The sequence below is a fragment of the Macrobrachium nipponense genome, chromosome 28, assembly GCF_015104395.2.
Source record: "Macrobrachium nipponense isolate FS-2020 chromosome 28, ASM1510439v2, whole genome shotgun sequence".
NCBI lineage: Eukaryota > Metazoa > Arthropoda > Malacostraca > Decapoda > Palaemonidae > Macrobrachium > Macrobrachium nipponense.
In genome coordinates, this window is record NC_087217.1 from 63,673,854 (window position 1) to 63,696,353 (window position 22,500).

At 36.2% G+C, this 22,500-nt stretch overlaps 2 protein-coding genes across 4 annotated transcripts in view; one reads left to right on the forward strand and one right to left on the reverse strand.

The window, feature by feature from the left end:
- Nucleotides 1-22,500, forward strand: part of LOC135201826 (U-scoloptoxin(01)-Cw1a-like) — a 184,451-nt gene that overhangs the window by 45,203 nt on the left and 116,748 nt on the right. The window lies entirely within an intron of this gene.
- Nucleotides 7,462-16,842, reverse strand: LOC135201361 (U-scoloptoxin(01)-Cw1a-like). 2 transcript variants are annotated; one of them, XM_064230205.1, is made up of 4 exons: nt 16,736-16,842; nt 10,356-10,482; nt 8,743-8,890; nt 7,462-8,143 (listed from the first exon to the last, which is right to left on the reverse strand). In XM_064230205.1, exons 1-4 carry the CDS (start codon nt 16,752-16,754, stop codon nt 8,015-8,017), a joined length of 423 nt encoding a protein of 140 aa, XP_064086275.1. In that variant the 5' UTR covers nt 16,755-16,842; the 3' UTR covers nt 7,462-8,014. The 2 variants fall into 2 exon arrangements, with proteins under 2 accessions (XP_064086275.1, XP_064086276.1); XM_064230206.1 differs by having other exon boundaries at nt 10,356-10,479; nt 16,736-16,813.

Below are 22,500 nucleotides of genomic sequence, written 5' to 3' on the forward strand. Positions count from 1 at the left end.
AAAGCCGTTGGTCCCGTTGCTGAATAACCACTGGTTCCATGCAACGTAAAAACACCATACAAACAAACTTAGATGTATCCCCACGAAGACTGATTTAATGAAAAATGATTCAGTATCCACGTAAATGTTGGGACCTGTATTGTGGAACCCAAGGACCCTGGTTATCCAAGTCTAAAACGACAGGGTGCTCCTTGTTGGCCGATGTGCCTTCCACCCCTTTTTCAAATAGTTTTAATATATATATATATATATATATATATATATATATATTTATATATATATATATGATATATATATAATATATATATATATATATATATATATAATAGATATGTATGTCGTTACTAACAACTTTCTTGCATGTGTTTTAATTATTAGATATGATCTTTCTGATTGAAGAAATTTTGTTATTACTATTTTCGCTTACTTGAGGAGTAAGCCTACAAACTACTTTTTGTTGTCGTTTTTCTTTCTGGGGGTGTAGGAAAGGTCTATGGAAAGCCTAAAAAGGTCGGAAAAAGGTGGTTGGCGTGAGTTTTTAAAGTTACAGGAATGTTAGGATACGATGTTTATGATTTATTTATTAGAATGAAAATGTGAAAAAAAATTAATGTGCAAGTTAAACTATACAGACAAATTATTTCTAATAAAATATATTGTATTTTAATTTTCGTTGGTGAAGCAAGATTCTATTTGACCATCGAATTTAGCACTTTTGGATTTACGTTACAAGTTAGGAATATGATACTTACAACTTGTGGCGTAAGGGGAGAATGTACTCCATCCCGGCCCCAATAAAGCTGGAGGTCGGGATTACGCCTTGTTACTATTAATAGGCATCGTGACGGTGCTAAACATGAATTCCACGGGAATATGTATAGCAGAGCTCGAAATTAGCCTTTATACCTTGATTAACTGTCACCTAGTTTTAACTTGAAAAAAGACGGAAATTAGATGTATAATTTTATGAGTAAAAATAAACTGAATAAGGAATTTGCATTACTATACTCGGTTTTTTTCCATCTGTCCAGCCGCCTGTGGTGTTTGTGTATGGTAACACTGCGTCCGGGGCTTTAGATAGTCACATTCAGCTTACATTCAACAATAACTATCCTTATTTCGAATATTAACAGTGTAATTCGCATTCAGTAAATTATTAAAACGCTTTTCAGTTGCAATGTACACCCAAATATCCTTTTATTTTTACCTAAAATTTACACATAGCGTAACTATTTAAAGCCCGGGAAGCAGTGTTACCATGTGAAAACACCACAGGCCGATGGACAGATGAAAAAAAACAGAGTATAGATTCTGTCTGACCTCTCAGAAGCCATCAGCATACATTAGCAAATTCTGTTCAAATCCCGTGTGCCCCTCTACCAAAAGCTAAAAAATAAAAACAATAAAAAAAGACAAGAAAAGGAACCGATAAAATCATATTTTGATCAGAGAGAGAGAGAGAGAGGGAAGGCACGCCAAAATGGAGAAGTGGCAACCAATTTTGCCAGTGACATAGGCCTAGCTAATTTCGACCTATACTCTGTCCATCTGTCCATCCGCCTGTGGTGTTTTCGCATGGTAACATTGCGTCCCGGGCTTTAGATAGTTACGCAATGTGTAAGTTTTAGGTAAATAAAAGGATATCTGGGTGTACATTTGCAACTGAAAAGTGTTTTAATAATTTACTGAATGCGAATTACACCGTTAATATTTGAAATAGGATATTTATTATAATCGTTGAATGTAAGCTGAATGTAACTATCTAAAGAACCCGGGACGCAGTGTTACCATACAAAAAACAAAACCACCAGGCGGATGGACAGGATGGACCGGACCGAGGTATAGTAACTGCACAGAGAGGCGTCATTAACCAAAGAAAAACAAACTGTCCCCGGAAAAAAAAAAACATACAATTTTGGCCAATTTCGCCCGTAAAAAGCGAATTTTGAATTGGGGACCAATTTCGGCCTTGCAATAATAAGGCTCAGTCAAAATCATTCAAACACGCGCAATAAAGTTGCTATGAATGGTCATGCCAAGTTATATGCATACAAAAGTACAAGATTATCCCTTCCATCTTACTTTCCATCCTCTCCTATCTTTATTTCATAGTGCAACTGCGAGGTTTTTCCCCTTTTACAACTTTTCAAACACCTTTACTATCAATTTCTGTTTCTAGGAGCACTCACTTCTGCATGAGTCCTGGAGCTACTTCAGCCTCTAGCTTTTCCAGATTCGTTTTCAGGGATCTTGGAATAGTGCCTAGTGTTCCTATATTTATAGGTACAATTACCACTGGCATATCCCATATCTTTGTTATTTCTATTTTTAGGTCTTGATACTTATCCATTTATTTCCTTTCTTTCTCTTCAACTGTGGTGTCCCATGCTATTGCGACATCAATGAGCGATTCCTTCTTCTTGATTTTGTCAATCAACGTCACGTCTGGTCTATTTGCACGTATTACCATATCTGTTCTGATACTATAGTCTTCGAGGAACTTTGACACCAAAGTTCTCTATCACTCCAAGGTTGGTGCTAGTATACTTATTAATGCAAGATAGCTGGTGATTCTTGCACAGGCTCCAGTGGAGGGCTTTTGCCACTGAATCATGTTCCTTTTGTATTGGTTCTGTGCAAGTGCCGGTCATTCGCTGTTGCTTTATGGTCTCGTTTTTTATATTGCACTTCATGCATATGGTTGAGATGTTATTTCCATCTCTTGTCCTTTGAACATATCTAGTTCTTAGGGTTTGATGTTGTGCCGCTGTTATCATTCCTTCTGTTTCCTTCTTGAGGTCTCCCCTCTGTAGCCATTGCCATTTTTCATCACTGGCCAGTTCTTTAGCCTGTCTCATGTATTGTCCGTGCATTGGTGTGTTGTGCCATTCCTCTGTTGTGTTTGTCATTCACCTGTGTCTATATATTTCTGGGCCTTCGTATACTTTATTAGGCCTGATCAGGCCTTCGTCTGCACTTTGCCAGTGCTTTGTTATCGATGTTGACGCAGTCTTCTAATGCTTAGTAGTCCTCTCCCTCCTTCCTTCCGTGTTATGTATAGTCTGTCCGTATTTGCTCTTGGGTGCAATGCTTTGTGTACTGTCAGAATATGTTTCCTACTATGAGATTCAGGGCATCTGTAACACGGTTTTTTGGACTTTGGTCCTTATCTAAGCATCGGATGTAGCTGAAAGTTGACATATGTATATTTTACAACCACACAAATTTTAGCAGCATTATCAATGACCTAAACCTGATAGTTTTAATTTTTATAGAGTAAAAATTATCCAGCCAATGCCATGGCCAATGATTACGAGCCAAGAGTTGAAAAACATTCATTACGTAAGCAAGGTAAACAACATTTGACGAAATGTTGCCCCGCCCATCCACCACAGAAACTCATTCACCTTATTCCATCGGCTCGGAAACTCCCATAGCAGTCAATAATGGCTAGCAAGGATTTGGAATTTTCCCCGTTGTTGCAAAACTGCATTTGTCTCACGACTGCCACTTTTTACAGTCAAGAGAAAGCCCGTGGCCCCATGACAAAGACTTTATGAATGGCGGAACGATACATAGATTGTGGGTGGGGTATCTGTACTAGCGTAGTAAATACTACTGTAGTTATAGCAGTAATATACATGAATTAAACATTTAGGCCAACTGCTGGGATCCTTGAGGATCATTTAGCACTTCTTGCAACTACTCGAGAAATGAGTTTTTATAGCCAGAAGTTAAATTTTCTAATCCAACAATGCCCATGATAGCCTTCAGTGTTATCCTGAATTATAACGAGGCCAAAGCCAAAATGCGGTAACGGCTATTTTTTTTTTTTTAGTATATAGGTAGATAGCCAATAAATAAAAATTGCTTGACATTAGATATAGCAGTTATCAAATCAAGCTTGTCTACTATGTTTATGAAAATTACCAACTATTCCGTACATCTTGTCAATCTGATTGTGAACTATAAAGTAGACTGTAATTTTTAGGAAACTTATTTTGGAGTTAGACTAATAATCGATGTGTTTTTGTATTTATTAACATATTTTGTTGGTTTGTTCATTATGACAATTATCAGTGGAGAGGTTTCAGAGTTCATAAAGGTGTACTGCTTTGCTTGTATTTACATTTTATGTCATTGTTGCCAGAGGTCTAGCCTTCGTTACGTATAGCCCTTCATCCATCGAGAAAGAGGGAAGAATTGCTTTCATAAGTTACGTAACGAGTGCTTTCGAAACTTTTCTCTGAGTAAGTTGGCCCGTCTTCAAAAAAAAGTCACTTTTACATTTTAAGTACCAAATTTATTCAACCTACGTAATGCAGAATACAGTCAAAATTTATGTATAGATATAATGTGTATTCTGAATAAGCGTTATATTTATGAAATGCATAGATAAAAAGTTATTGCGAAAAAACCGTGTTACAGAGGCCCTGAATCTCATAGTAGTTTTCGGGTCTATGCTGCGGAGTTCTGCCTTCGTCCATTCCACTACTACTGCGCTGTATCTGATTACTAGTACTGCCAATGTGTTTATGGCTTTTATCATTTTTCCGTCGTCGAGTTTTGACTTGATTATCGCCTTGAGTCTATGCATATATTCTTTCCTGATCGTGTCCTTCATCTCTTGGTGTTTTATATCATCTCCTTCCATTCCTACCAGGTATTTGTTTCCTGTCACATCTATGTGTTTGATGTTGTTCCCGTCTGGTAGCTTTATCTCTTCAGTCCTTGTTACTTTGTCCTTCTGTATCATTATTATCATTATTTAGGGAACATAATAATTCGCAAAAGTAGATGAGGAAACTGATTAAGGTCATCCAGTGCGTACGTGTGATACCCTGGGAGAGTATATTAATAGGCCACTCCCTACGTTGATCAAAGACGATTAATGAATCATCCGCTCTCAAGCGAGGTCACGGAACTGCCGATGAGTCTTGGCCTGGTGATTAATTGCGTTGAATCACCCACCGGCTCCCAGACGTCTTGGACATGTGCTTAGCGTGTTAGGTTCTTGTCTGTGAAGTGTTGAGGAAAGTGTGATTTTGCTTTTTGGATTATGTGGTATGGTTTAAATGGGAAGCGTTGATGAGCATCATCTGTGTTGTTCACACACACACACACACACACACACACATATATATATATAATATATATATATATATATATATATATATATATATATATATATATATATGTGTGTGTGTGTGTGTGTGTGTGTGTGTGTGTGTGTGTGTGTGTGTTTGTGTATTTATCTTATAAAATGAAAGAAAATAGAAATAGATTGAAATAAATATTTGAGAAAGCAAAGGGGATGGTGTTGGTATACGAAAAAACGTAGTCACCCAAGGAAATCAGTATTGATTTCATAATTTGGTAACCTCAAAGCAAGTAATAAAACAAAGGCCTTGCCAATGATGTACGTTACGTAATATGTCAAATTTAGTGTTCAAATTTTGTTGATTCTGGAAGCTCTTTTTAGATAAATTTGCTTAATTAATTTTATCGATTATCGGTCTCTGAAAGTCCACTTTGTTCTTTAGTTATATCCATTTTGATGGGTCCCGCTATCTTCTTGGTCGTATTTCCTTTGACATAATTTGACAGAAAACTCATGCACCAGAACGCTTTCTTTTATGTATTCCGTATTTACGAATCTTAAATATTTCCATGATCTTGTAGTAAATCCAGGATTGGGGTCACCTCTCTTGGTTTCGCTATCGCACAATGTGTGTGATTTCTCAGCGTTTTCTTGAGGTTTCTTACGTAAGACTAATGGCATGTGTGTTGGCAAGACCCATAATCAAATTGTTGAAAAAAGATTTTACTGTGAACTCATTTCTACTTTATCAACCTTGCTGTAATAAAGGTTCCGACGCATGGTTGAAGAGTTTGTTTACCATTTGAAATTTAACAAGTTCTTGCAGGAGGAACTAAAGTAACATAAAGATTTTCTAGGTTGCTCATCGTTTTATGATGCAATCTAGGTCCGTGTGGAAAGGATAATGTTTGATTCGCGCTGTAGGTCGGGTCCCGCTTCGGTCCTGGTGGGTTCAGACAACCGATCTTGCTCTCACTCCGGTCCCATCATTTCTTCTTCCTCAACACCAGTGGGATCCCGTAGGGGGGTAGTGCCGTCAGTGCATCTCGTGCAGTGCACTGTAAGCACTACTTAAGGTTCTTTTCAACGTGCCTTCGGCCCCTAGCTGCAACCCCATTCGTTCCTTCAATTTCTTCCATCTCTCTTTCCATCCTCTCCTAACAATTGCTTCACAATGTAACTGCAAGGTTTTCCTCCTGTTACACCTATCAACCCTTTTGCTGTCAGTTTCCATTTTGGAGCTGAATGGCCTCATAGGTCCCAGTGCTTGGCCTTTGGCCTAAATTCCATCAATTCAATTCAAACACCAGTGGAAGTCTCGCCACCGGCCACTATACGGAGGATGTGTGACTTTTCTGAGGCCGATTTGGCAATAATCGCCGTTGCACTGGACAAGGATGAAGAAGAAAGACAGCAAAGGCGAAAAAGAAAGAGTGTGAGTTCATCCTATGTTGCAAGATAGGAAGAGTGACAGAATTTCATTCTCTGTATCCTCGTCTTACTGATGGAGAGAGTAAAAGGAACCACCGCCTCCCATTCCACCTTTTTTTTTTATAATTTTCCTACCTTTTGCATGATCCCATTGTGGTGTTTTCTTTTGATTATCCTTGTGCTTGTCACTACGAAGCCTGAAGACCCAAGTTCAAAGAAATTTGAAGAAGTTGTTGTGATGTCCGGTCCTGGGAAACTAACCCAGGTCCAATAATCACAAAGAGGTCACGTGATTATTGGACCTGGGTTCGTTTCCTAGGACCAGACATCACAATTTCTCCTTCATATTTCTATGAACTTGGATCTTCAGGCTTTGTAGTGACAAGCGTATCCAAAAAGAGCAAAGAATTCAAGAAGTTAAAAGGGCATTGTGGCTATTACAATTGCATGTATCTGGTAAAAAAAGTGATCAGTAGATTCTACACACTTACATAATTATAATATATATACATACATTATACATATATATATATATATATAGTAATATATATATATATATGGTTAAATGAGAATCCTGTTAATATAATATATATATATATATATATATATATATATATAATATATATATATATATATATTTATACACGTATGTATATTGTGTGTACTTATATACATATATGTATGTATATATATATACCCCTATATATATTATATGTATGCATATATACATGTATTTATATATATATGTAGCATGTATATATGTGTGTATATAATATATATGTATATATATAGTTTTTATACATATTATATTATATATTATATATATAATATATATATATATAATATATATATGTGTGTGTGTGTGTGTGTGTGCTATGTGTGCGTTTATTTATTCACTCATCGCATTTGATCAAGGAAAGGAAAAGCAGTTGTTCAGCAGTGGTATATCTATATTTACATATATTACATTAGGCAGAGGTTAGAAAGACATCGTATACAAGCTGGCTATAGCCTTTCTGCGCACATTTGGATTGCAGTAGAAGAAAAAAGAAGCTGATACAAAAAGCTTTAGCATAATATGGTTATACGAATATACAGCCGAAAGTGAACACTTAAAGGATAACATACACGAAATTTGCACATATACTCAAGCACTCGCATGCACAGTCATAACACTTAAAATCTGATCCACAGATCGCCTGGATGCGGCAGTTGTTTCAAAACGCGGTTTCTAAACACAAAATCATTCTTTAGTTTCGGTTAAGGAACTTTGAAAAATGTTTGATTCATCAGTCACGTTTGTATAACCTGTATACAAGTAGAAAAACATGACGTCGGCACGAGGACTTCATCCCATTGGTCGCCGAGGTTCGTTTGTGTTCGGATGTTTCCTTCGGATTTGGCTTCGGTTTCATCTTCTCAAGCGAATGGAAGAGAATATACGTCTGAGTTTTTTTTTTAAGTTTCGTTGTTTTTTTTTATTTAAAAGATGCCGTTGTATCCGTCTCTGAACTGGAGATCCGTCCGTCCGAAGTAGTCGTTGATGTTGTAGAGGCTTGCAGCTGCATCGCACGGCAGAGCGAATTGGGGGAAGTTGCATGTCAAAGTTGCCTGATAAGAATAAAGGAGATTGAGTCAATCATTTTCAGGACAGAAATAAGTGGCTGGAATAATATTTACATTAGAAGACAGTTATGTTTGTTACAATCACCACGAAAAAAACGACTTCCCCGGCTAAAATTGATTTGATTTCTCTCTAAAACAATTTCTTTAATATTATCAGTTGATTTTATGTAAGGTTTAAGCACTGTAGAGAGAGTAAAGTGTCAATGAAGATGACTGTCTGTATACATGATCAAGCAAATATTCATCGGAATACCTACGCATCCAATTCTTATATATATATACTACGCGTTTTGTTTGTTCGTGCTCGCACGAGTATGTGTATTGTATTATATATTATATATATAATATATACACTTATTGCTGTATTAATATATATATATATATATATTATTTATATACACATATAATGCATATAATATAATATATATAGTACTATGTATAGTACTATATATATAACAAGACTATAAATATATATTATTATAATATATAATATATAATTAAAACAATGCCTTCCGCGTATTACGCTGGTTTGCGTCTGTGTGTGAATAGCACACCTGTAGGTAAAACAATCTTTGAAGCCTCACCTGATCGAAGATGGTGCCTTCCCCGCAGAAGAAGGAGAACATCCTGGTGAAGAAGTTGCCGTCGGGATCCTCGTATGGGTAGCAGATGTGGAAGATTTGGCAGTTGTTGGCCTGGTCGGCGTAATACCCATACTGGCGACCCGAGCAGCTGTTGGTAGGAGAAACATTGATGAGAGAGTTACGAGGAGTTAGGGAGACACATGCTGTGGCAGAGTTATTTGATTAAAAGGAGACAAGGAATGAGATCTGGATTACACGGGATTCTTCAAGTCTGCTCTCGAAGTGGCTCCCATGGATATCGTTAGAGAGAGAGAGGAGAAGAGAGGAGAGATGGACGAGAGGAGACGGAGAGAGAAGAGAGAGAGAAGGGCGAAAGGATAGAATTCGCTGAAGGAAATTGTTGTGGTAGGATAGCCGAAAGAAATGAAATTCTGGCGATGAAAAAATTGGTTGTAGAGAGAGTTCCATGGAGTTACAAGGATTAGGATGTCTCAAAGACTTGTTAGTCCCTCCGAGCAGGTTTTACTGTTCATTCACAGTGTCCTACTGATTTTGTCTAGCTTTCTTTTGAACTCTTGCACACTTTTGCTGTTTACAACTTCTGGTGGCAGTTCATTCCATGTGTCCCATATCTTGTATATAGAGTTCCCCAGATGGGATATGTTGAGAGAGTAGAGGAGAGAGGAAGGAGAGAGATTTTGAGATTTGACGAGAGGAGAGGAGAGAGAGAGGTACAACTTGGTTTACCCCCAGTTAATATCCTCTCACTTTGCTTTCATTTTTAATATTTTAGATATTTTTCCACACACACATTCCTATCGTAACCTGAGAGAGAGAGAGAGAGAGAGAGAGAGGCCATAAGGGTTATCTCTCACTTTTGCCAACACAAAAGAGAAGAGCAATATTATGATTATGAACAAGAGAATGAAAGGGAATTGTGAGCTGGTTCCATGGTAAGTAATGTATGAGAAACTGTGTCGAAATACTGAATAGTTTACACAGGAAATCTTTTGATAAGGAATAGTCGTTGTTGTGGTCAATTTTCCTTATTCTTTTCAATTTATTGCCGTGGTCGTAGTTATATTTCCTGATAAATGAACAGTGCTGTGTGTTCTAGGTATATTCATGGTACCGACTGTTATTTTCTACACGCGCGCACACACACTATATATACATGTGTGTTTGTGTATGTATGTGTGAATATGTCTGGTTTGCATACGTGTGTCCTGTACGCATAAAGTTGCTGATAGCTGTATACGGAAGAAAATATATAAGTTAGTATAGGAATTGAGATAGCTAAATTGTACGTATGTAAGTATATGACCCTTATACAATATCTGAATTGTACGTATGTATGTATATGACCCTCACACAATACCTGAATTGTATGTATGTATGTATATGACCCTTACACAATATCTATAATATGGCGCATGTGTTGATATAAAAAAAAAGAATAAAGAAAGGGAATAAGAAAGACCTTAGACCCTCACACAATACCTGAATTGTATGTATGTATGTATATGACCCTTACACAATATCTATAATATGGCGCATGTGTTGATATAATAAAAAAGAATAAAGAAAGGGAATAAGACTTAGCTAAGACTTACTCGAATCCTGTATTGATAGGGCCGACGATGATTGAGGCATTAGAGGCAAGTTCGTAAGCGAAGGGGCTGGAGTCTCTCTTGACGAGGCGAGGCAGGGCAGAGGCCACGCCCAACACGGCCAGGCCTACTGGTGGGGGGGTAAAAGAAAGCAAAACCATATTAGGGCGTGAAAGAGAATTATTTGAAAGTGTCCCCTCACGCATAAGTTCTAAATAGTATATTCCTAACTTTGAGTGATTAATACTCATACTAACAAAAGGATTCTTGGTGTGTGAGGAAGAAAGAAGAATGAAGACGGAAGTGGAAATAAATATGGCTTAAGTTTGTTGTTCTTGCAAGGATGAAAGAAACAAATTGAGGGTGAGAGCGAGGATGGTCTGTCTGGGCGAGCCTGGAGCTGAAAGGAAAGGAGATGAGGATTTTCTGGAAGGAAAGGAACTTTGGATGTGAATGTGGATGGTCTGGAAGGAAAGGAACTTTGGATGTGAATGTGGATGGTCTGGTGCCGAACTTGATGTGAAGTGGATGGTCTGGAAGAAAAAGGAACTTTGGATGTGAATGTGGATGGGCCTGGAAGAAAAGGAACTTTGGATGTGAATGTGGAGGTCTGGAAGGAAGGAAACTTTGATGTGAATGTGGATGGTCTGGAAGAAAGGAACTTTGGATGTTGAAGTGGATGGTCTGGAAGGAAAGGAACCTTTGATGTGAAGTGGATGGCTGGAAGGAAAGGAAACTTTGGATGTGAAGTGGATGGTGGAAGGAAAGGAACTTTGGATGTGAATGTGGATGGTCTGGAAGATCCTGATGTTGTGATCAAAGGAAAATTTAGCATTTGATGTTGACGTAGAGAAAGGTCTGGTAGAACCTCAAACTTCAAAGAAAAACGGCATTTTGGATAAGAATGAAGATGGCCTGGAAGAGGCTGGTGCAGTGGGCGGGGCTGGATGCTGGGAGGGTGTGGGTGGACGCTGGGGGTGGGGAGGGGGGAGGGGGGGGGGGGGGAATGAAGAAGGGTGTGAAGATGGTCCTTTAACGGGCGATGCTGATATGATTTGAATCAAACGGGCTTTCTTTTTTGTTTTTTAAAGTATAATTTCAAACCAGATGGAAAAATGTGTTTGTATTCTTTATAAAGAAAAAGCAATTGAGGAATTTACTCTTAAACATGTATATAGTATATATATATATTATATATATTATATATGTGTGTGCGTGTGTGTATAGAAGGGGAAAAGAACTAATCTCTGTTAAAAGAAGAAAAACAATAAATAGGAGGAATTGCAGCAGACATGCTACAGAGAATGAGAAAAGTAAGAGGGCGAACCTTATTAAAAAGGTATGGAAGATACAATAGAACAAGAAACATGTTGCAAAGAATAAAATGAACAAAGACCATATTGCAAGTAACAGGAACAAGAAAAGGAAGTCATAGGCAGCATAATGAAAGCGATAAAAGCAGTTATCATGCAGCAGATAGCAATAGAGGATGAAGAACGATAATAACTGCAATATTGCATATAAGAACGGACATTGATCAAAATATGTAATACGTGGTGAAACAGATAACCGGGAAGCAAGTGATGATGTACGAACAGGTGTCCCAATGATTGATATGGAAACAGGTGTCGCAATGAAGAAGATATAAATCTAAGAACAAAAGAAGTAAGATAATTATTGATCTTAAACAATGGAACCACCAAATTCACCTTACACTGGGTCGTACCCCACCCATGTAGCCGTAAAGTGTATGATGATTGGTCTCGTTAAAAAAAAAAAAAAAAAAAAAAATGTGGGAACGAGAGCGAATTCGTGACATGTTCACGCTGAGACCTAAATGAAAAATGGAAGTAAATGTATATTCTTTCATCATTCATTACAATCCTGGGCACCTATATTATAAACAGGATGAAAGGCGAGATAAAGCAAGTGAAAAATGCGCCGAATCGTCGTCTGGGCAATCGAGTTTTCTGTACAGCGTATAATCAAGGCCTCCGAAAGTATAGATCAATCTTCTGGTGGTCTCGGTATAGTACTGTATGAGTCGCGGCCCACGAATCACTCAGCCGGCCGTGGTGGCCTGTGTTATTGCGTTGGCAGACGCACGATCATGGCTAACTCTAACCTTAAATAAAATAAAAACTACTGAGGCTAGAGGGCTGCAATTTAGTATGTTTGATGATTGGAGGGTGGATGATCAACGTACCATTTTGCAGCCGTCTAGCCTCAGTTGTTTTTAAGATCTGAGACCGGACAGACAAAGCCATCTCATTAGATTTTCTTTCTAAAGAAAGCTAAAATGGAAGAAAATGTATAGCCTTTCATCATGCATTACAATCTTGGACCTAGAAGGTTAGTGCTGTCAGTGCGCCTGCAATGTAGGTATTTCTAAAGTGTGTCTGCAGCGTTCCTTCGGCCCTTAGCTGCAACCCCTTTCATTCATTTTACTGTACCTCCATTCATATTCGCTTTCTTCCATCTTGCTATCCACCCTCTCCCAACAATTGTTTCATGGTGCTCTGAGAGGTTTTCTTCCTGTTACCCCTTTCAAACCTATTTACTCTCAATTTCCCTTTCAGCGCTGAGTGATCTCATAGGTCCCAGTGCTTGGCCTTTGGCCTAAATACTATATTCAATTCAATTCAGTTACCCTCATGAACCCATAGTTTAAACAGGAAGAGAGACAAGACTAAGAAAATGAAAGGAAATGTATAACATTTCATCATTCATTACCTTCATGGACCTGTAGTATCAACAGGAGGAAAGACATGATAAAGGAAATGAAAGGAAATGTATAACATTTCATCATTCATTACCCTCATACACCTATAGTATCAACAGAAGAGGAGACAACATAAAGAAAATGAAAGAAAATGTATAATATTTCATCATTCATTACCCTGATGAACCTATAGTATCAACAGGAGGAAAAGATCAAGAAAAAAAAAAAGACGGACAGGAAGTGAAAGATGAATCGTGAGGAGGGAGTGGTTGCAAATCAACCGCGTAAGAAGATCGGTAAAATGATCGTGAATGGATGCATGTATCTTCTTTAACGATCATCTGCGGTGGCAAAGGTCAGGCAGGGTCAGCGATCGAAGGCTTTGGAGTTGAAGAATGCCACAGCCTCTGGCCTGGTGAAAGTCGGCGGCGTCTCTTGAGAGAGAGAGAGAGAGAGAGAGAGGGAGAATGGTTGTGGAGGAATGGGAAAACGAGAAAAGATTAGATACTGGGAATGAGATACATTCATGTCGTTATGGGTGAGAAAAAGTATAATAACAAAGACGAAGAGAGGAAGGGTACACGTGGGAAGAAGCGGAAAAAAAAGACGAGAGAGAGAGAGAGAGAAGCATTCGGAATGGGTAGCGTTATAGAAGATATATATTAAGAGAAAAAGCATTCTCATTGAATGAAAAGCGAAAGCAAAAATGAAACATTACTCTGTGGAGAGAGAGAGAGAGAGAGAGAAATAAACTCAGAGGGGAACTAGAGAGAGATTAAAATGGAGAGAACATGCTCTTTGACAGTGAAACTAAAGAATAAACAAGAGAAACGGAGAGAAAGAGAGTACGCTCTGTGAGAGAGAGAGAGAGAAAGAGAGAGAGAGAGAGAGAGAGGCGGGGAACAAGAGAAAGAGATGTTAAAACGAAGAAGACGTGCTGATTGGGTGAGAGGCGAAAGCGGTAAAGTAAATATTAACACAGTAACAGGGAGAGAGAGAGAGACAGAGAGAATGATTAAGCTGTTGGCGAATACAAAGAGAGAGAGAGAGAGAGAGAGGCATAAGGCGATAACTGTGAGTGTCATTTCACCTCAGCCTGAGCAGAAGAAGACAGCCTTTTGCACGCGAATGCCATCATTAACCCTCCAGGTAAAACTGCGATGCCAAGGGGACGGGGCATGGGGCATAGCCAATTAGAGCCAGGAAGAGCTAACTAACCGCCTCTTCTAAAGGTGCTCTAATTAAGAGCTTCGCTGGATCGTGTCTTTTTGTTTTCAGCAAATTACGGGGAAGATGGAGGCTGCTTGAGGCTGTTTCTCGTTGGAGAGTTTGGGGTATTTGGGTATAATGGGCGTTATTGCGGATTGCGTACCTGCGTAATAATGTTGTTTGTGCTTACACTGTACGATGCACTGCTCATGAAACGCTCAAAAACACGCACTTACATAATATATATGATATATATATATATATATATATATATATATATACATATATATATATATCATACTATTTATGTGTCTATGTATATATATATATATATATATATATATATATATATATATATATTAAAGTTTTCTTATGTGTGATTATTATGACTCTTATAAACCAGTTTGCTACTAAAGTTAAAAATCAGCAATTATTTTTTCATTACCTCACTAAGCGGATTTATTTACAGATTTCTTCATGAACTTTTTGTTACTTTCATAACAAATTTCATTACACTCTTCTCAGATATTAGCGAGATATTAATGTTTTATCACGCTCTGCTGCTCATTCAGTCATTATTCGTTGTGCGTGCGGATCTACTACTGCGTAAAAGCGTAACAACTAAAAAAAGCGTAGATGGACACGTGAAGACTAAGTGTTAATGTAACGTAAATCCTTTACTAGTGATTTCAGTTAGGAGTTTATTGACTCAGTAATTTGCGTTTTGCGTTTTTTTAAGCTTTGATAATTCGTCCCCAGTTTGACGAACTGGCGGAAGCCATTTTTTCCCCATTCTGAGAAAATCGGCCTCAAAGATTTCGATATTATTCAGAGCTTCTGATTACCTCAACTTTGAGGATGTTTGTTTGAAAATATGACAGTACACACAGCTGAAGTTCATATATGGTATGAGGTATAAAAATTCCGAGTCACTTGGGCTGGAAAACTAAATGGAAAACTAAAAAAAACTTACGAAAAAAATGGGTTGCGCCAGTTTATCAAAACAGGGACGAATTTACCTTCTCTGTAAAAAGTTAGTTTAGGTAAGCATTATAGTAAAGTTATATATGTGCCTGAAACTTTTTCTTCTATTCATTATGGGGATTTTACCCTTGTGTTAAAGCAATATTTCCACTGTGCATTGTTGTCTTAGCTTTTACGGATTTAATCTGTTGTCTTATCTGAGAACTTTTTCTTGTCAGCTTTAGTTTTCTCTTTTGATATCTCAAAAATATATGCCCTTGGTTCATTCATTTGTGTGGATAGAATTGTTTTACGAAGAATGATACAGGGATACAAAATCTCCATCGTTCTCTTCCAAGATATTTTGATTCCAAAAGCACATGAAGTAAGTTCGACTAAATTAATGGAATACAAAATATAAATCTTACATTTATTCCAAAATCCTAGTTTCTCGTATAGCTTCTCTTTTGAGTAACGCATTCTACGTCCAGAAAACTGCGTTTAATTACTTTATATTAAGCGTATTTCCCCAGTTTGTTTCTTTGGGGAATAAAATGTGAAGTTAATGCAGTTATAAGATGGTATGTAACGTGATATTTCAACAAATGTCGATTGGAAATTTACAGACGTGTTCGAAAACTTGTTCTGTATTATGAGCTAAGTGTATGTCTTACAAGTTATATTTATTCCATTATTTTGTATGCCACGTAAGTTTAGGTACTGTCCGCGAGTTTCACTTATGAATATTAATAAATATGGGCTCTCGATTTCAGTGCTAACAATTGAACTTTTTAAATTAGGTCAGCAGAACGTTCACGGGTTTGATATTCCTAGTTTAATCCGTTACTGAACATGTTTTTAATAATTCCACGGTATAGTTATTTTAGCGTGTTTCTTTTCTTAGTACATGGGCTAACTACTTTATTTTAACACAAGGTTATTGTGATTGCACTGGAATTTACACATGATCTTGTTCACCCAAGTTATTTCGAAAGTATACTTTTGTTTTGTTTTTTCATTGAGAACTTTAAGGCCTCCCTGTAAAGAACTGAGACAAGTGTCTTTGTAATATTCACTGCTTATCGTAAGTTACTACGGTTCAGCGCGAGAACAATGTTAGTAAATATCTTAAGAACAGACTATGAAGAAAATATGAGTACCGGCAAACCCAGACCAGAAAGATTGTCGTTTAGATTTTTAAAAATGAAAACCTGAAACGAATCCACAAACTCTCAAGACTTATATAACGAAGTACTCTTTAAGTGGAAGAAGCAAACACAGAAAATACATGATACTGAAATTCTCTCTAAGTTTTCCCAAAATGAAAACTCCCAAGACTGATTGACTGAGTACACTTTTCGAGGGTACAAGTGAACACAAGATATACTTGTATTTAAATACTTATGTTATAAAAACAAACTGAATACGATCCCGGCTTGTCTGAACTCCCGGGTATGGCAAACAGTAGGATCGCAAAGGTAAAACTTACCGATCAACCAAGACTTCATGATGGGGCTGTTTGAGAATGAGGTGGGAGAACTGTTTTGAGGGAGAGAGGAAGAATGAGACTGATGCCAATCCAGCGACCCCACGGCCCTTATATACCTGGCACTGGCGCCCCGGACAAGGAAATTTGGATAGGGCGAAAGAAGGTAAGAAAGAGAAAGAGAGAGACGAGCGGAGAGATTGCTTAAGGTCTCAAACACCCGCCTTGCGGAACCTCCTATCCGAATGGGTCTCCGCCATAGATATATCTCAGTCAAATTTGTTTCTGAATATTAATATTAACTTAGTCTAATTATAAACCTGCAGAATATAGGCCCAACTATGCTGAGCCATTTAATATAATAAATGAGAAATCTATAGACTTTATAATTGATATAAATAACGATTGAAATGAGACAAAAAGAAACCGAACGAAACAACGTGAAATCGTCGCTCAGCGCCGATATATACACGACGTTACTGTCTGTGATGCAAGAGTTTTGGGCGGCCCTACCCTAGGGTACTCCCTCCAATCCAAAACTCCACCCACAGGAGGTCGAAGATTCACCCAAGGAACGTTTTACACGAAGTTGATAACGGCGTACATGTTCATCGACGCCTTCAGATCTTCGCGTTTCACTTTGTCTCGTTGCCCATCTGTCTTTCGGGCAACGTGCATTTTATTTATTAGCTTACTTTGTATGAGTTATAGCACTTGGGCATTTCATCGACGTTTATACGCATTTGCAATACGTTATAATACCCGCGCATGTGTTTCTTAACACACACACACACATGTAATGTGTGTATGCACTCGCGTGTATTGTTAGCTGCTTGGCTATGTTTTTACGAGAGGGTGTAGATTAGGCATATCATCAAACGCACACAAATGCTAAACACACATTTGTTTGTTTGCGTAGAAGTTCATATTCATTTAATTCATCCAGTGGCTTAAGCTGGTATATATATTATATTACATATATGTATACATACATATATATATTATTCTTATAGTATATATATATATGTATATAATACATTATTATGAACACACACACACACACACACACCACACAACACATATACAATGATAGATATATAATAATATATATTATATATTATACATATATGTGTGTGTGTGTATGTATGTATGTTATATATATATGTTCATAAATAATAATGATAATAAACGCTAATGATATTACATAGGACTGCAAACAGACGACATCAGCATTTCTCAATAAAAAAAGTCTTTTATTCATTCAATTATTTTGATGCTACATTCAGACCCATGTTACCAAAATCATAAGTCATCAGTCCCGCCTTCCTAACTGTATAATATGAGAGACGCTGTAAGCATTACAATGAAACGTTAATAAGGTTTTTGGAACTAAATCATCCGTATGATTAGCGACATTCAAACATGATAATATTCAAAAATACATAATGTGTGTGTGTGTGTGTTATATATTATATATATATTATATATATATATTATATATATATACTTATATATATTATATATAGAATATAATATATATATATAATATATTTATATATAATTATATATATATATATATATTATAATATATATATATATAAACTCTCTCACATCATTCATTCTTCATAGTAGCAAAGAGCCACCTTTTTTTGCCCTACTTCTCTCAGTTTAGACCAAAGCAGTCGACTTTGGTCTTTCCAATCCTGTCCTCTCACTTTGGTTTCTTGAAATCGAAATGACATAATACCTGCCCCAAACTAATTAACTATTAGTTTCATGTAAACAAGAAGTCCTCTAAATTTTAAACTGATTCTTACTGCAAAATAGCTGGTTCACTTAAGGTAGATTCTTGTTTGGCGGCCGCTGATTGGCTGGTACCGGGAGGTAGGCAGCTCCCAGCCAATCAGCGGCCGGCAAACCAACGTTTTGTAGGCATAGGGTTCACCCAAGAATCTAACTTGAGTGAACCAGTTATAGTTATTATAGCTTACTGGTTTTACACTCACTATCACACATACACTCACATTATATATACATATATAAATATATTATATATATATATATATATATATATATATATATAATATATATATATATATATATAATATTCGCAAATATTAAGCTACAAATGTTTAATGTCCAGGTCACTCTAGTACCTAGGGAGTGACATACTACACCCAAGTGGAAATTATAATTGATAAGCGCCCGTACACCTGTAATCTGATATTTGGAGATGTAAAAAATGTCCCGGTGTAAGCGACGAAAATACATATATGCATATATGTATGAATAACTTGATCACAAAATACATAAGACGTGATGCTATGCATAAATAAAGGTAATGCCAAGAAGGAAAATAAAAAAACGAGAACTGCTTGAGATCTTTCGGTCTTAACTACCTTTTACTAAAGGCAAGAGTCTTGCCTATAGTAAGGGGTCGTTAAGACCGAAAGTTCTCAGACATTTCTCGTTTTTCATTTTCTTTCGTGGCATTACCTTGATTTATACATATCGGTATATATATTATATAGATATGTGTGTGTGTCTGTGTAAACGAAACTAATTACTAATAATATAAACTTTATAGTCTTGCAAATCAATGTAACGTGGAATCCAGCATTACACATTCTAAGATCTGTTCTCTTGAACTTGACACATTCTGTGATTACAGATCATCCGAGTTACACCGCATTACATCCAGAGTCATTACATATCATTACATATTCACAGTTAATAAGCAATAGCTGAATACCTCCAAGATGATCGTAGAGGTCAGACAGACAATCAGTCAAACAAGCAATTGCTGGAAATAACATACGTCGTCAACAAGATGAGATGACAAAATTAGACATGGAGTTTAAATACACCAAATTACAACGTAAACATTTGAGCAATTCATGTAATTTCCCTGTGGAGACGTTATTGTAGTAACATCAGTTATTTTGGTTGCAATGTATATACAATTACTTCAACTCTTGTGTTATTCAGATGTTTTATAAATATATTTCCGTTTAGCTCTGGAGCACAATTTCTGCTTTTGTCACCAGCGTAGGATGTCCATCTTTAAGTAATTTAAACATAAGAGGGGAAATGTTCTGTTAAACGTTTCTCTGGTAAATATGTATATATATATATATATATATATATATATATATATATAGTATATATATATATATTATAATATATATATATATTATATATATACTATACCAGTCCTTCGGTAGTGAGTTGGAAATAAAGTCGGAACCGGTCAGCACCTATACCCCGTCTCTTATTTAAAAATATAACATTTAAGCCATAGACATAAAACCATTATATATATCTGGCAAGTATATGAAAAATGGAACACCTTGCATACTGATGCAGAAAACTAATAACAAAAAGGTGACGTGCCGTTATAGAAAATATATGCACATATATATAATATATTATATATATATATATATATATATATATATATATATATATATATATATATATTATATGTATATATTTGCATATTAAATTTTTGATAACGGCACGTTGCTTTTTATTTGTTCCCTGCATCAGTATTCAACGTGTTCCGTTTTTAATATACTTGCCTGATGTATCTAATAGTTAGTGTTATGACCATGGCTTAAAATCTTATGGTACACACACACACACACACACACACATATATATATATATATATATAATATATATATATATATATATACTATATAATATATATATTATATATATATATATATATATATATATATATATATATATATATATATATATAATAATTTTACTAATACACTCACTCACAAACGCACGTGAGTATACATGCATGAAAGCAAGTGTATTAATCTGCAATTATTTATCAATACTAAGATTGACACCTTGAGTTCGTACTACCATGGATTAAACTCTCTCTCTCTCTCTCTCTCTCTCTCTCTCTCTCTCTCTCTCTCTCTCTCCACCGGCATGATTTCCATCACAGACCGCCGCTCGAAAGTTTGACTTTCTCTCTTAACCTCTGTGATGTTATGTAATGTTATTCTCTCTGAATCGCTTTCTTTGAACGATTCACTCTTGCCATCTCCCAGTCACCCATTCTTTCAGTTTACTCATTACTTCCTTCATTTATTCACTCATCATACGTCCTCACTCCCCTCAAGACCTCTTAGTAATTTTATTTTATTCATGTGGTTGAGTGTTGAACAATTTCTACATCGTGTAATCATTCGGTCTTCCCGTCATCAATTTATTTATCAACTTTATTCGTGTATTTCTTTCCGTTATTGCATTTGCATTTGATATAGGTGGGTGGGGCTATAAGAGTCTCAGCGGCTTATGTTTGTTTATCTTGTCATTCTGGGTTTGATTAAGTTTTTTTTTTTTTTAGATCTTTTAGTTGGTAATAGTAGTATTTGTTTGTTGAACATACGTTATTATGACTGTTAATTACATGTACAGTATTTGTTGGAATGGTGTGATTTTCAGTTACAATATTTGTTATATGATGTAATTGTCATTTTTAATGTTTGTTGGAATTATGTAGTTTTCATTTACAATGTTTGTTGGAATGGTGTGATTTTCATTTACAATATTTATTGGAATGGTGTAATTTTCATTTACAATATTTGTTGGAATGGCGTGATTTGCATTTACAATATTCTTTATATGATGTGATTTTCATTTACAACATTTGTTGGAATGGTGTAATTTTCATTTACAATATTCTTTAAATGATGTAATTTTCATTTACAATATTTGTTAGAATCATGTATATTTAGTTACAACATTGGTGGGATCTTGTAATATACACTTACAATATTTGTTGGAGTGATGTAATTTATAGTTAAAGTATTTGTTGGAATTATACATATAATATCTCTCTCTCTCTCTCTCTCTCTCTCTCTCTCTCTCTCTCTCTCTCTCTCTCAACAGGCGTTTTATTTCATATCTATTGACCAGGGTCCTTTCTATTTTTGCCAAAATCCTTATATTCAATATTTATTACAGAATTTCCGCTGTGCAAGGAAACTTTTGCATACTGCATTCGAACATGTCGCTGACAAAAGCTATTTTTCCCAGAAACGCTTCTTGTACCAGTTTTGAACCAGCGTCAGATACTGCGTGAATGATGCGAGCTGAAAACTTCATCCGGGTAAAAAAAAAAAAAAAAAAAAGTCACAGAAAAAACGTTAAGGAAAAAAATCAAGGCAAAAAAAGTCCCAATAATCTTTCCTAGATAGTGGCCCCCAATGGTTTTAATCTGGTATGGCTCCAACTTTGAAGCGTGTTAGTACAACCCCGTTACCGATTACGGTAAAAACATAAACAAAACACTTCAAATATCATGAAGATAATGGCCCTAAGAAATATTGCGAAATTTTCCCTATGACTTTATTACCGGCCACCATTTAAATGTTACTTTTTTTTTTTCCTGTGATGACTATTACCTGCCACCAAAAATTAATGTGACTTTTTGTTCGTAGCCAAAATTGTGACTTATTACTGTGACTTTTTTCTGTGACTTTGTGACTTTTTTTCCCTGTGATGACTATTACCTGCCACCAAAAATTAATGACTTTTTCCTAGCCACAATTCTGACTTTTTAGTGACTTTTTCTCTGTGACTTTATTACCGTCCACCATGAATTAATGTCATTTTTTCCCTAGTCAAAATGTTGACTTTTTTTGTGACATTTTCCCTGTGAATTTATTACCGTCTACCATAAATTAATGTCTTATTTCTCTCTTTTTTTACATAGTCAAAATTCTGATGTTTTTCTGTGA

Excerpts from the sequence above, each read along its gene's own strand:
- LOC135201361 (XM_064230205.1), bottom strand. Across the intron at positions 8,891-10,355 it reads CCTATCAATACAGGATTCGA|CTGCTCGGGTCGCCAGTATG; the intron begins GTAAGTCTTAGC and ends TCCTACCAACAG. Across the intron at positions 8,144-8,742 it reads AAGGCACCATCTTCGATCAG|GCAACTTTGACATGCAACTT; the intron begins GTGAGGCTTCAA and ends TATTCTTATCAG.